Source organism: Pelodiscus sinensis, chromosome 1, assembly GCF_049634645.1.
Source record: "Pelodiscus sinensis isolate JC-2024 chromosome 1, ASM4963464v1, whole genome shotgun sequence".
Classification (NCBI taxonomy): Eukaryota; Metazoa; Chordata; order Testudines; family Trionychidae; genus Pelodiscus; species Pelodiscus sinensis.
In genome coordinates, this window is record NC_134711.1 from 24,048,975 (window position 1) to 24,064,330 (window position 15,356).

The 15,356-nt window shown below is 42.4% G+C and overlaps 1 protein-coding gene across 1 annotated transcript in view; it reads right to left on the reverse strand.

Annotated features, from left to right (window-relative positions):
• RELN (reelin) overlaps positions 1–15,356 on the reverse strand; it is a 491,382-nt gene that overhangs the window by 408,999 nt on the left and 67,027 nt on the right. The window contains exon 2 of the mRNA XM_006137543.3: positions 5,795–5,905. Coding sequence (XP_006137605.2) covers positions 5,795–5,905 — 111 coding nt within the window. The remainder of the gene's footprint in view (positions 1–5,794; positions 5,906–15,356) is intronic.

A 15,356-nucleotide genomic window follows, 5' to 3' on the forward strand; every position in this document is an offset into this window, starting at 1 on the left:
ACGTTGACAGAACTCAGCAGTTTTGTCAACGCTGGTAAACCTCATTTTACGAGGCATAACACCTTTTGTCTACAGAGTTCTGTCGACAGAGTTCTGTCGACAGAAGGTGTTATTGCATGTAGAGTTGTGTCTAGACTACAGGGTTTTGTCGACAAAGCAGCTTGCTTTGTCGACAGAACTGAATGTGTCTAGACACTCTTTGTCGACAGAAGTTTTGTCGACAGATACTGTCGACAAAACTTCTGTCGACAAAAGCCTGTAGTCTAGACGTACCCCAAGTTAGTTATGCACTAACTTCAGTTTGCAATAATTTCAGCTTTACAGTTCTTCTAAACAATGAAATTGTTCTTCACCTTCATCTCTTTCTCTATGGACCGTGAGAGGGAGGGACCATTTTAACCTTATGCTCCTTCCCTATTGAAAGGAAAGGCTGTTTCCTTTCTCTTTTACTCCATCCTACTTTCTATGCCCTTTCTGGGTTTTATTACTGGTGAGAAAAGCACCTTTTTTCTTCTTCTTCCAGCATTATAGATTTCAATGACTCGCATGCTGTTGGTGACTTCAGTATACAATTCCCAAGCTATCTCAGGCACCATAAAAAGTACCTAAGATCTGTGCATTTTGCTCCCCTCTGAAAGTTTATTTTGCAGAGCAAGAGGATGCACAAGCTAAGTAGAGTTGGGACGGATGAAAATTGTACTGTTTTGGTAGGCATCATAAGTGAATATTACTGAACCAATACATGGTATTAAAACCAACATCATTATCAATAAAAATGAGTTATTTTATTATTTGGAGATAAAACAGACTAGTCATAGACTCAGTGAATTTTGTTTAAGTATATAGGTTTGTTATATGAAAGTTACAGGACTATAGGGCAGTGCTAATGATGTATGTTGTAACAGAGAATGTAACAGCCTAATTATTTAAGATTCTTATAAACAAGGTTTTCACAGTTAACCTACAAAATGTACACATGTAGATAACCAGATTAGTGCAAATGCCAAACGTATATTTTGCTCTCACTTAGATGTGCTGCAGAATAATTACCCATTTAGCTGGTCAGACATATTTATACTGCAGGCACCACTTTTACATCTCGTACAGGAAATTTAGCCTCCATTATTTCTTTTCAGTAGCAAAGGTCATAACAAAGTGTTACAGAGAAAGTAACTGTGTCAGTAAAAGGACTATGTAGATAAGCAGAAGATTGGATGCAACAGCCACTTCTCAGTGAATAGATAAAATTAAAGGTCACAAATAGTCATAATAGTACCAAAAATGTCCAATCTGTTTTGGACAAAATGTTCTTGGTTGGAGTTAATGACTGTGGAGGCCTCTGTTATCTGAGAATAAGTAAGTGTTGTTTTTTAAAGAAAAATCATCATCAAGTCTTGACCAAATGTTGAGAGTTTAAGTATTACAATTTTTATAAAACAAAAGATAGGACTATGCAGCACTTTAAAGACTAACAAGATGGTTTATTAGGTGATGAGCTTTCGTGGGCCAGACCCACTTCCTCAGATCAAATTTGATCTGAGGAAGTGGGTCTGGCCCACGAAAGCTCATCACCTAATAAACCATCTTGTTAGTTTTTAAAGTGCTGCATAGTCCTGTCTTTTGTTTCAGCAAGACCAGACTAACATGGCTACATCTCTATTACCAATTTTTATAAACTTCATGTAAGAGAGACAAAGAAACAAACCTAAAGGACTAGTTTTGTGAAAAAAATTGGCAGCAGACTGGATCAACTGGTAGTTGGTTTCTCCCAACTCTGCATATGACAATATCTTTGTGATATTCACCTAGTCTTCTTATATGAATGTAGAAAATACTTCTAAGTGAAGAACTGCAAAAACTGGTGGCTGCAAATTATTCACAGACATTTACTGTGGGATTTTCAAAAGTGCTTTGCACTGGCCTAATTTTACCATTGCTTTAATTTTTACCAATGAATTCAATGATAAAACTAAGAACAATTGAATCCCCCCTTCAATCTTTTATTAAAACTCTGGACAAAAATAATCAAATTGTCCATATCAGGGGTTTCCAAACTTTTTGACACAGGGACCAGTAAATCCATTCCAGCTTTTGGAGGACCGGTAACATTCATTTGCACATTTGCATATTCATTAAGCAAATGATGAATATGCAAATAAATTGTTTCTGGTCCTCCCAAAGCCCCCAGTACTAGCTTTAGCAAAGCTTTTGATACAGTCACGCACTATATTCTTGCTAGCAAGTTAAGGGAATATGGATTGGATAAGTGGACTGTATGATTGATAGAAAGCTGGCTAGACCAGGGTTTCCCAAACCTTTAACTTTAGTTGGAACCCGTTTTTTTTCAGTACTGTGTTTTACAGCCCAAAAATATAAATGCATATAAAAAAACAATGAAAAATGAATAAATTTTCACTATTTCACCTGGCTGCATCCTCCACCCAGCCCGGGCCATGGCTTGGGGGACCTGACGCTGCATGGGCAGTCCGGGAGGCAGGAGCAGGAGCAGATTGGGGGTAGGGTATCTGGCTAGGAGGGAGGGTGCAAGGAGGAGACTTGGGTAGGAGTTGGACCTCCCTGGTCTGGCACCCTCTGGACCTAACTGGTCCCAGATGAGAGATTTTTTGGACCGGGGAGGTCATTTCAGGGCTCCTAGTCCCCCCCCGCCCCCGCACTAGGCTTCTTTGCTCCTCCCTCCCCTGCAACCCAACTGAACTGCCCACCCCCATTGGTTCCCTGCACCTCCCCCAAAACCATCCCCCACAATCCAAGGGAGTTCAGCACCAGTTCCCTGCAGCCCTTCACAGCCCACCTGAGCTACCCTTCTATTCCCTATGCCTTTCCCTATTCACCTCAGCCAAGTTGAGCCCTGCACGGGTTCTCTGCACCTCCCCCCAAGCCCCGCAGAACTGCTGAGCCCAGCTCTGATTGCCTGCCCCTCCCTCCCTCCCCTTGAGTCTAGCTCCAGGTTCCCAGCACCTCCCTTCTCCTGCAGCCAATCTGATCTCTGAGCTCCGTACCTCCCCACCGCAGCCCAGCTCAGACCAGCACCCCACACCTCTTCACTCTCGCCGCCCAGCGGAGCTCCGTTTTCCTGCACCTCCCCCCAAACCACACAGACATGCTGAGCCCAGCGCTGATTCCCTGGCCCTCCTTACCTCCCTCCCTTGAGTCCAACACTGGGTTCCTGGCACCTCCCTCCTCCTGCAGCCCAGGTGAGGCCAGCATCCGCCCCCCCCCCCCCCCCGCCAGCCCTATGCCTCTGCCGGGAGCCCGAAACACCCCAGCAGCCACGCTGAGACCCGGTATTTTTTTCCCACGGACCGGCACAGGGCTATAGCCCATAGTTTAGGAAATGCTGGCCTAGAGGAGCAGGGGAAGAGTGAGACAAGGAAAGAACAGGGATCCCCCACGCAGTCTCCTGGTTCTAATATATGGCCACAGTTTCCTATCCCACCCTTAGGGGATGCCTCCTCAAGGAGGTGCTCTTATAGCTCATGGTGGGTGAAGGGGAAAATATTGTGGTTGTTGTAATTCGCCTCCCCGGACCCTCCACAGTGGGGAATACCAGTAGCCAGTCCCTCACTCCTGGTTGGGGGGGAAGGGGAGTATAAGGGGGAAAAAAAAGAGCCAGGTCAGGATAATCCCATGGATGTAGCACTTGGTGCCAGAGCCATTTTTTTAACACCTTGATTATCAGCCTAATTTGCCACCAGCAGCTAATACAATTGATCCTATGTCTCAAGTGGGAAAGGTCTATACTATAGAGTTGATGACTCAGAATTCAAACTCTATAGAAGATATACAGTGGAAAAAGGTTTTAACAACTACATACAAAAGTTTAATCTCCATTTTTCTTGTAACAAAACCCAAGAAAATTACATAAAAAGATGCATAAAAGAATGTTAGAAGTTGCAGAGTCAAGCACTTAAATATTAAGAAATGCTAGCTTCATGTTTGCCCATGCAATTTTAATTTTGTCCCATTATACGAGACAAAATTACATGATCACATACTATTTTGCTCCAACAGGCCTTCATTCATAGCGCAGGTTAGATGCATGAATGCCAAGTTAAGGCTGCATGGGTAATTAAATCTATCATTTGCCAAGTTTAAAGTTTTTGACTTTGTATCATTTTTAAATAGCTATGTATCACTTACATGGGAAGGGAGAGGGGGCATGTGCATATGTTTTTGCAAAAACAGTTTAGGCAGAAGACAGATCACTTCCTTTCTAAAGCAGTTCGATATTTCCAAAGGTAGGGAGTATCCACTAAGCAGGGAAAAAGTGACCACTTTTATAGTGTCACTAGACAATTTACTCAGCGTTGCTCGAGCTCTTAACTCAATTAATGTTTGCTTTTTGGAAAATAAAATGAAAATGTACATGCTTCGTTTAAATCATTACTCTGGAGCGGGGCTGGGGATGAGGGGTTCAGTATGCAGGCTGCCCCAGGGAGAGAGGACCTCTCATCACAGTAGCTTGGGACCAGGTGAGAAGTGCCTCTCCAGGGGTGGGTGTCCCCTGATTGGGGTAGGTCCAGGTTAGGCTGGATGGGGGCCACGGAAGAACCACTTGTTCCTCACCAGTGGCAGCTCTGGAGCAGCTCAGATTTGGGTGCTATGGATTGGGGGGTGCCTCATCTTCTGGCACCAGCATGTAGCAGATGTGGCTGGGGTGGGGTGCTTCCTACTCTGCCCCCAGCATAGAGCTGCCATAGTCAGTGGGGAGGGTTAGGGAGGGAGGGAGGCACTCCTTCCAATGGTGTCAGCATGGAGCTACACATCTGGGGGGAGGGGGGCACCATTGGCTCAGAATGGCTCTGCTGTGGCAGCCGTGTCCTGGGGCTGGTGGGCAGAGTTGTCACTCTGCATGCCCTGCCCTGAGCACCTGCCCTCCCTGAGCCCGCCCTGAGCCCTTGTTCAACAGTCACTCTGTAAGGTTAATTTTGAGGCCTGTACTTGATTTAGTGATTCTGTCTCTTTTCTGTTTGGTTATATGAGAAGCAATTTGCTGCAGCTCCAGTGAGCACAGCCAGGGAAGAAGTATATGTCCCCCAGTTGGGGGAGTCCTGGTTCATCTGCCCTCTGCATTCCCCAGCCCAAGTGAGGAATGCAGCAAACTGTGCACTTTCCCCTCACTCCGTGGCAAAGGGGAACAGCCAGGTTCCTCTATAAATTGAGGGGAAGGAACTTTACCCCTTCAGCCCTCCTTCAAAGGTAACTGGGGGTGTGAGATTCGAGGCTGGGGCAGTCCTAGATGTGGAGGAGGGGGAGTGGCCATGCCCCCAGCCAGTCCCATTCATCTTCCTGGTGATTCTGCCTCTTTTCTGTATAGTTCTCTGAGAAGAAATCCTATTCTATGCACATCTCATTTTCCTGGCACAACTAAACACTTACCTTGCTTTATGTTAGGATAAGAGGAAGCGGCCTGCCAAATTTGATGGTCCTAGCTCTTACCGTTTAAGAGGAGTTCTTGAGCAAACCAACAAACAAACTCTCAAATATATAGTACATGTGTAGGGGACTCAGAGGCCTCTTTTGTTGGCATGAAGACTTTGATTGGTTTTGCTCATTTATTTTGAGCCAATCCAAAGCTCACAGGCTCAATAACATTCTTTTGACTTCGGTAGGTTTTGTATCAGGTCCCAGCACTCAATATAAAAATCAATTTATTTAAATAATTGTTTTCTCATTAATTGCTCTACAAACTAAGCATGTGTTATCTTGAGTTGCAGAATATTTTGAATTAGGACAAATACAAATCTAGGTTTGTTAATCACATTAGACTTACCAAATCCAAAAGCGCTAGAGCCACCAACACTTTGTGAAGCCTGAACGCTGGTAGATGTATAGAGTCCTGTTACCAGTAAGCCATCGAAGAATGTACTTGTTGAAATAGTCACTGAAATGAAAGATATAAAAATTCTGTAAGGGCAACTCAACTGTGTGCTGAGTTCTGTACTCATTCTATGGGCAAGATTCTGGCATCCTTCCTTACACTGACTAAAAATCTTGCTACACACACACACACACACACACACACACACTTTCCCAATATTTAGAATGATTTAGTGATTGTGAAATTTACATCTGAAAGCTAATTTACAAACACCATTGCTCAGTAACTATTCAGAGTTCCTGATTTTTGAATTTATTTTTAATATTGCCCAGGGTTCATTTTAGCAAACAGACTGTACTTAGAAGAAAACAATTGGTGTTTGTTATTTTTTACTCCTAAATTAATCACAAATTTTTTCTCAATAATAATCTGCAGCATAAACTGGACACAAATTAAGTATTACAGCACCAGGATTTGAAATTAACATCTGAAAGGTCACGCATCTTTATCGCTGTCGGATAAGCTCTTTTTCTTAGAAGGCAAAAAAGCCCCATTATATTATAAACTAAATGAACTGTTTTTTATAAAATTTCAAAATCATGGTCAGTAGAATATGTAGTTTACAACTGGCTGTCAAGACCATACATTAAGTGACATAAGCAATAAAATAATTAAGGTTTATAGTATCACTCTTTCAGGATTTCAAATGTGTGCTGCATGACAGCAGTAATACACTTTAGAGCATTAAGCAGTTAAATCATATGCACACACAAGTCATTACAGATCAAGTGTATTAAAATAATCCACTGGATATTTTTAATAATATTCTTAGCTATATCTGTAAAACCATTGTCCTGATTTTCTATATACTTAAAGAATATGTGTTTTCAGCTGAAAATTTTATGGAGTCACTGAACACTGAAAAAACCCACACACCAACAATTAACGGTTTTTGCAATTTATTCTGTAAACTTTCATCCTCAGTTTTTTGCTTTGATGTCTTATCAGATATTATCTGTTTAAAAAGAAAACCCCATGTATAATCTGCCTGAGTGAGTCTATCCTAGGAAGGTCAGAACTATTAAATGATGCATTTATATAATGGGGAAAAAAGTAATATATATAGCAATACCCTCTATACCTGAAATGACCTTGCTGATCCCATAACACCATGCAACCTCTTTTGTCTCTTTAGAAGAACTGGGTTTTGACAATAGATTATGACAGTTTCTAACATTTGTCTAAACACCTCTATTTTTTGTTAAAAAATGGAACTAATGTAAAGCACAAAACCTAAAGCAAGCAAATAATCTTTATATCTGGTAATTTCGCCCCCTCCCCTTTTGTCTAATTCCCAATCACATCTTGGTGTTTGTTTGTAATCTACTTTATAAAATCCTTATTTCTAAAGTATCTGTAAAATATGTTGCACATCTGTAGCTGTGTATAAGAACCAGCAATTTCTTAGAGGCTATTGTGCAAAGAGATGCACACAGGCAGATCTTTGCAACAGTGAAAAGTTCAATTGAGTTGATTGGTGTCCCACACAACTTAGGGTAAGATAGAGGTCTTTATAACTATTACAGGTTCTCTTCTACTTTATCATCCACCTTTTTACATAGAGGCTGTGTCTACACTGCACCCCTTTTCCGGAAAAGGGATGCAGATTAGACCAGTCGGAATTGCAAATCCGCGGGGGATTTAAATATCCCCCGCGGCATTTGCATTTACATGGCTGCCACTTTTTTCCGGCTTGGGGATAAGCGCCAGTCTGGACGCGATTCTCCAGAAAATAAGCCCTTTTCCGGAGGATTTCTTAATTCCTACTTTCAACTTTCAGCATTCTGTCCAGTTACCATTTAAATCAGTGTCATATTAGGACATTCCTAGTACATTCAGCTGCAGGACTAGTCTGTTGTTCTGGCTGTATCATCATCAATTGTTCAGTAGTTCATACTCATTCAAGTTGTTTTGGGGTGGGTGCGTGGGAGAATTATTAATTTTTACAGGTCCTATTATTATATAAAACAATAGAGAGAAGGTGTTGTTTTGATTTTTAATTAGAGGATTAAAATCCAGTGTGTTTATTCTTGAGCAATTTACATTTAAATTATATGTATTTATTCTAATATTCAATAGTACAATGACTTCTAGGACAAAAGGAGAACTCCCATTATGTTTAATAGGAGTTTCACCTGAATACAGAGGAAAGGTTCAGAACCCCAATCTTCATTTTGGAATATATCCCTTCCTAACATATATGTAAAACAAAAACAAATGAGAAACTGATGACAAAAGTGACAAGGCTTCCATAAAGTAAAATAATTATTTTGAATATAAAATAATGCATGCTTCCTTCATCTGATGTTGATATACTTTCTTTGTACTTTGTAGTATGGACAAAGGAAAATGTATGTTCTAAATTATGGTTAAACTTTATTTTTGAAGACTATTACAAACAGTGGGAAAATGTATTGATCTAGTAAGAGCACTGGGCCGGTTCTCTGTTGCCATTTTGTTTCGTTCTAGGATAGCCTTATTATTTCTTGAACAATATAATGCAGAATCCTGCTGTGAACAGGTGAGCTCTCTCTTTGGGACAGAAGAGAGATTTTACAATGACGAAACTTGATTTTGGACAAATTTGCTTGATCATCCTCAATTTATATGAACATGTCATGGATCAATTGTTAATGCTGAAAAACATCCAAACACAGTATGAGGATGATCAAGCTTGGTGTGGAAAACTGAAGGTTGACTTGAAACACGTTTTAATGGAGCATTAAATTGTTGTTATACATTTGCAATACATTTCAGAATAAGTTACGTAAAAGAAAAAAAGTAAGAGTGACATCCTCAGGATGTGTGACTGACAAAAAAAGGAGAGTGACATTCTTTTAGGACTTCTCAATTCAAAGGAGATGTCCAATTAATTCATCTCAAATGAAAGAAGTTATGTTGTATTATATATGTAGTACCCTTACTAAAGGTGCCTCTGACTTTTTCTGGGAGGATCCTGTGTGCTGCAATCTAGCCCTAGAGACAACAACTCCCATGAGCCCTTGAGGATACCAGGAAGAGAGGGCTTGTCCAGGCATGTTGAGAGAGGGGCTCAGAAGTTGGGGGCTCTCCATTTTGGGAGAGGGGAGCCAGACTGCTGTGGAAGAGCCTTATATCCAACCCAGAAGCTGTTGAGTTGTGGCTACAACCTGGGACTGAAAGTCTGCGGTGCTTGGATCTAGCAGGCTGCTGATTGCCCTAGAGGGGAGAGATTTTGGCTGCACCTGTAGCTGAGGAGGACTACACAAAAACCAGCACAAAGAAAGAGGCTGTAAGAAAATGGGCTCTTTGGGAATGTGCTGCCTAGGATAGAGATATAGACTAACTCTGGGTCCAAAGAGAGGCAGAGTGTCCAGCCCAGTGAACCAGAGCTGCTGGCATTTGGTGGAGCCTGCTCCAGTGACAGAGGAAGTTTGCAGCTGGCTGCACAGCTTGGACTAACACACACACAACCTACAGAGAACCTCCACTCCAGCTGCAGATCTTCAAGTGTGCCCATGCAAGCGTCTGGGATTCTGAATCCAGAGGAGTGCACACTCTGGGGTGGGATAAATGGTGATAGTGCAAATGCCAGATAGAAAAGTTCCTATTATTTCTGTGTACTTTGTTAATGTTATTCAATGTTAATCTGTTAAACCCTGTTCCTTTATGTTGTTAAGTAAAGGTGTGGTCATTCTCATGCAATCAATTAGATGTATATTATTTATAATTTGTAATTGTTGTTCTGGAGTTAGATACAGATTATTGATGGAATAATTTTATTCCTGGAGGCTCCCAAGGCACATCATTAAGTGTGTACAGGGCCAGCCAGGTGGAGGCACCACCATTGTATATTCTTCATAAATCAGGGATGGCAGCAAGAAGGTGGACAGGGAATCCCCAACTAAACAACATCATCATTGGGGTACTCAGGATCTCCTTTTATGTTAAAACCATCAGGCACCCAGGCACAACTGTGAGTGTGATCTGCTCCCAAGTAACCCGGGGAGGGAAAAGGGAGTTGCACATGTTAATACTAATAATCATACAGCCCAAAGTGCAGGACTGATTTTATATCAGACAGGACTTCTTATTGCATGTTATTTTTCTTTCTGTTTTCCAAACAGCAGCAAAATAATTCCTCCAGATCCTGCAGTCACTTGTTTCAGTCTATATAGCAGCTTGCTTGTTAAACAGTAAACAACAAGTATTTGCAGCCTGGCGGATGATGGAGTGGGAATTTAACCTTAAGTGACAGGTAGGCAATAGACAAACCACAGCCCAAATTCAAAACATCAGATTTTTTAAACAGAACCCCCCGCCCCAATCTTTTTAGTTACTTATTATTATCATTATTGTTGGAGAGGCTTTTTTTTAACTATTGTTATTTTCACTGGAGTCTGGACATCAACTATATCTTGTCCAAGAAATTTGGACCTTGACAAAAATTAATTGATGAACTCAACCTAGACCAACACCTATCTGGAGACAGGAAATAACCTCAGCTCTGTAAGCCCTGGTCTACACTAGGGAGTTACTTCATAATGACTCCTCTTAAACAAGTGAAGCGGCCACACTACCAAACCCATTATTTCAAAATAGCAGGCTGGTTATTTTGCAATAATAACTCCTGCTTTCCATGAAGAATAGTGTTTATTTCAAAATAGTTATTGCAAAATAGTGGTAGTGTGGACACTGCACTGCTGCTATTTCAAAGTCATTCAAAATAATTACTCCCCAGTGCTTCCTAGGGCTCTAAGTCAAGGCAGCACATCCATATTAAGGAAGCCTGTCTTGCACTAATTTTGATGCTTCCCTGCAGTGTGGACACTCTATTTTGAAATAGTTATTTCAGAAGTTATTATTTCAAAATAGGTTATTTCAAAATGCCCTAAGTGGTGGCTGTCTCACTGCTGCAGCTGTTACATGAGGCAGTGACCTGATAGAGGTTGTGGGTACCCAGCACAGAATATAGAAGATCCCTGCACTCTCAACTTTATCCCCTCCCTCCAAAATATTCTTCCTCCTGGGAAAACGGAAGGAGCAAAGAATGTACCTCTCACTTCCCTGGCCACATTACAGCCATGGATCTGCAGCTGAGGAGTTGGGACCCACTGGACTGCCTGCAAGAGTTGTGCTGCAGGCACTAATCCAGCTGAGAAGTAGGATGCTACCACGTGCTACCATTGAGAATGTGGACAGGCTGCCAGAAGCCACTGGGAGCCTGCCTAGAAGGGAAGCCACAGACAGCAGTGGCTAGAGTGGGAAACTGGTTTTATTCCCTCTTCACAGACACAGATCACCAGGGCAATGAGGAGAGTAAAGTGAGAAAGTCATTGGAAGAAGGAAGTTCATAGGTAGGGGCTTACCAAATTCACAGTAACTTTGGTTAACTTCATGGTCACAGGTTTTTTAAAAAATCTAAATCTCATTATTTCAGCTATTTAAATCTGTGGTTTTGTAATTGTAGGGGTCCTGACCAGAAAAGGAGTTGGAGAGTCATAATATACTTGTAGGAGGAAAATTGCAGTACTGCTACCCAAACTTCTGTGTTGCTGGTGTTGTTGGCATTGCCTTCAGAGCTGGGCAGTTGGAGAGAAGTGGCTGCTGGCATGGAGCCCAGCTCTGAAAGCAGAATCCCTGCCAGTAGCAGCACAGCAGTAAGGATGGCTTGGTATGGTATTGCCACCCTTATTTTTGTGCTGCTGCTGGCATGGTGCTGTCTTCAAAACTGGGCATCTGGCCAATAGGCACTGCTCTCAGCCCTGAAAGCAGCACAGAACAGTGGCAATATCCTAAAATAACCATGCAATCCCCCTGCACTATGATAGTCTTTAATTACATGATCATATACTATTTTCCCATAAGATTATAGTAAATGCAATAAGTTAGTTCAAATTTATTAAAAAAAACATCCTGCAGTTTGACTGTCCAGGAAACAAACACTAATGGTCAGCACTTAAGCAGCACTCTACATCTTCAAAACATGAAATAAACATCAACTAAAACATAAAATGGATACATAGTGCTCTGATCCTGCAAAATGCCAAACATTCCCAGAGAGCTGCTGAATGTATTTCACGAGAAAAAGAGGATTTTTGACAGCTCCTCTCAGGAGTTGTCTTCTCATGTTTGGGCTTTACATTAGCAGAAATGAGACCTAAATTTGGTGCCTCCTTTGGGATTAAGACCTAGAAATCTCAAGCAATGCTTGCAAATGTTGGACCTCAAGGGACAATCAGAGGGCCAAGAAGCTGCCTGAAAGCAGACTGTATCTGGAGGTAACAGTATCACACAAGAGATAGACCAGGTTTTCAAATTGTGTTTACTCAAACATTTCTAAGGCACTCATTGCTGCAGTACTGGTGCTATGCTTCATCTGCATTTCCAATATTTTATTAAGGAAAGAGATAAGGCATGCCTTTAATTCTTCTTTAAAGACTCGATTGTTTAAAGAGTTGTATATTGGATAACATAAAAGTATTACAGAGCCAGAGAAGGCAAAAGATAGAGAAGACTTTCGATGTCTACAAAAACACATAGCAGCAAGTCTCAGAACCTGGCTCACCTGGCTCAGGTTTGTCTTTCCAGGCTAAACAGCATAGTCTGGGCCCTGAGACTCATACCTCTCACTGGGTTTCAGATCATCAGCTGCTACTTTTAGCCCCATAGCTTGAGCCCAAGTCAGTTGACCTGGGGTCTGAGACTCACTGCTGTGGGGTGGTGTTTTTGTTTGTTTTGTTTTGTTTTTTGCTTCCTGAGACATCCATCCTTGGGTCCAATGATTTTGAGAGCCACTTAGTATTCTCTGCTCTCACAGGAGTCAGTACATTTCCAGAACCAGTTACCAGGAATCACAAGCCTCTAGAGATGCAACAAATTTTTTCCCAAGCCATACCAGCTTAGTGCCAGTCAGACTCTGGACTCCACCTGTTCCTCATCCTTGGACCCTTATTGTGTCCTTCATCACTTCTCCATTCTACTTCCCATTCTTGATCTTTGCCTGTTGCTACTATTGTTTTTGCCTTGGGACTTCATGCTAGCTGGGCACCATTGTGGCCTCTAGCAGGAGAAGCAGCTCTTGCCTACTACTGGGCTGGATGTCAGTGTTTCAATTCAATTGTACGGCATAAATCAGTGCTGTAGCTATCACATGCATGTAATGCAAAATAAATAACACTTGACAACCTTGTAGTATAGCACAAAGAATCATTCGCATTGCTGGGGTGCTGCATGTGTGCAGAATGAGATGAATGTGACTAGGCACGTTGAAATATATGAAGATTTTACTGAATTCATTGCTATTTTGGATATAAAACATCACATTCTGGCAGAAATGTTTCACAAAACCTCTGAGGCATTAAAAAGGACTATATGCAGAGTCAAGGCTTTGACATATGAAACAACATAAGTTGAAATTTTACGGAATTCAAGAATGAATTAATCAAGGCAATAGCCCTTGAAGTCTTATATATTGTTTATCAAGTCACAGAGCCTTAATGCTAGAAATGTACATTCATATACCATGGAGGAAGTATCCAATATGCTTGGTATAACTGAGGTGAACACAGCAGAACTGATGAAATCTTACACATATTGCACGTCTATGATGGCCACCTAGTTAAAGGCTGTGCATTACAAAATTATATCATTATATGTTGCCTATGCTTTCATGTGCCACCCATATTTTGGGTCTACTTCACTGCACCACAAAAGGTAGGGCAATACTATCAGAAATTATCATTGGAGAAAGGCCTCAATTAAAAAAAGAATTTGTTCCCTTCTCCAGTGGTTCCACCTGGGCTATTCCTGTACAGATTGGACCTTTCTGGTTGGCACCCTTGGGACCTGACTCGTTCTGAATGAGGGAATTTACCAGACCACGGGAGATCTCCTGCTACCGGCTCCTAAGTCCACTGCTCCTCCCTGCTACCGGTCCCAACCACTTTCCTGACTAGGCTGCTGCTGCCCCATTTCTGCTGGGCTCCCAGCCACCAGTCTTCTTGTCACTGGGGCTCCCAGCCATGACTCCCTGGTCCAGGAACATCTGTGGTCCAACTGGACCACGGATGTTGCCAGACCAGAGAGCCCTGGTTTTGGGGGTACAACCTGTAATAAAAAAAGCACACCAAATGTAATGGCCACATATATTCTCTGAGGAGCCAAGGAATCTGCAAGGATTCTTCAAAGATTTCTTGTCCACCCAATACCGAAAGTTTCAAAAGAAGGATGCACAAACTTTGTAACATGATATAACTAAATTCATGTAAATCGTCTATAAATGTTGGGAAAATATTTAAAGACTAAATATGGTAAGGAACTGGCTATTTTGTACATGAACCACATCCCAATGAAATGAACAAGAATTTTACCATTGACTTCAATGAGTGATGGATCGTGTCCCACTGCCCTCTCCTGAATGGTATCAGAACTATGTGAAAAGTCCTACGGTCATAGTAGCTAATGGAAATTCTCCTTTAGCTTATGTGGTAGGGAACATGAAGTAGCGATGGCAAAGATCCAGGCCTGCTGATGGGAAGGAAGGCGTGAAGAGGGCAACTGCCCTAGGGCCCAGTAATTCAAAAGGGCCCAGGCTCCCTGCTGCCACTGGGCCTTTTAAATCGCGGATGGACCACCGTATGGCATGCTCCGGGCATCCCTGAGGGCTGTCTGCTCCCATCTCCCCCTCTTCCGGGAGTGCGAAACTGTCCCCCACTTTACCCAGGAGCTAGGCAAGTCTGTCGGTCCCCTTGCATACAGCATAATCTCAACAACTCAGTACAGATGGTTATGGCTTTGTCAAACTATGTACTGCTTGTCAGGGAAAATTCTACAATGTTCAACAGTCATCCAGAGAGAAACTTTTCAACCTCACTTGGTTATGTGGATGCTCATTTCACTTATATTTAGTATTCTACACCTATCCATGTAATATGTAGATATGACACGATACGGTTGTGCTGAAACAATTCGTACAGTGAAGGTGATGACAGATACTGAACCAAACTATGAAACACCATATATGATGGAAACCACTTTAAGCCAGGAGCAACAGTGACACTGGATCAATTTTTATGGTTTGGGTGCTAAGCTGTCCCCCACTTTCTCCCCGCTGCCAGTTTACCCTATCCTGCCCCTCATCACCCTAAGCTAGTGATACAGCTGGGGACAGATGTGGGACTGACAGTTGGAGCTCTGAGGCCTGTAGCAGACACACCAGGACCCCTTGAGGCTGCGGAGCCCCTGGTGGCTGAGACCCCAGGGCAGACAGTGGAGCCTGTGACCAAGAACCCCAGAGGGAGCAGGGCTGATGGCCAGGACCTCTGGCTGCAGCAGGACAGTGACTGGGACCCCAACATGGGGTACAAAATCTGGGGGATGCTGCTGCACCCCTTGTACCAATACTTCCTGTGTCTAATGTGCAGCATCACCCATAGTTCCAGCACCTATGACCTCATCCAAACTGCAGCCCAGG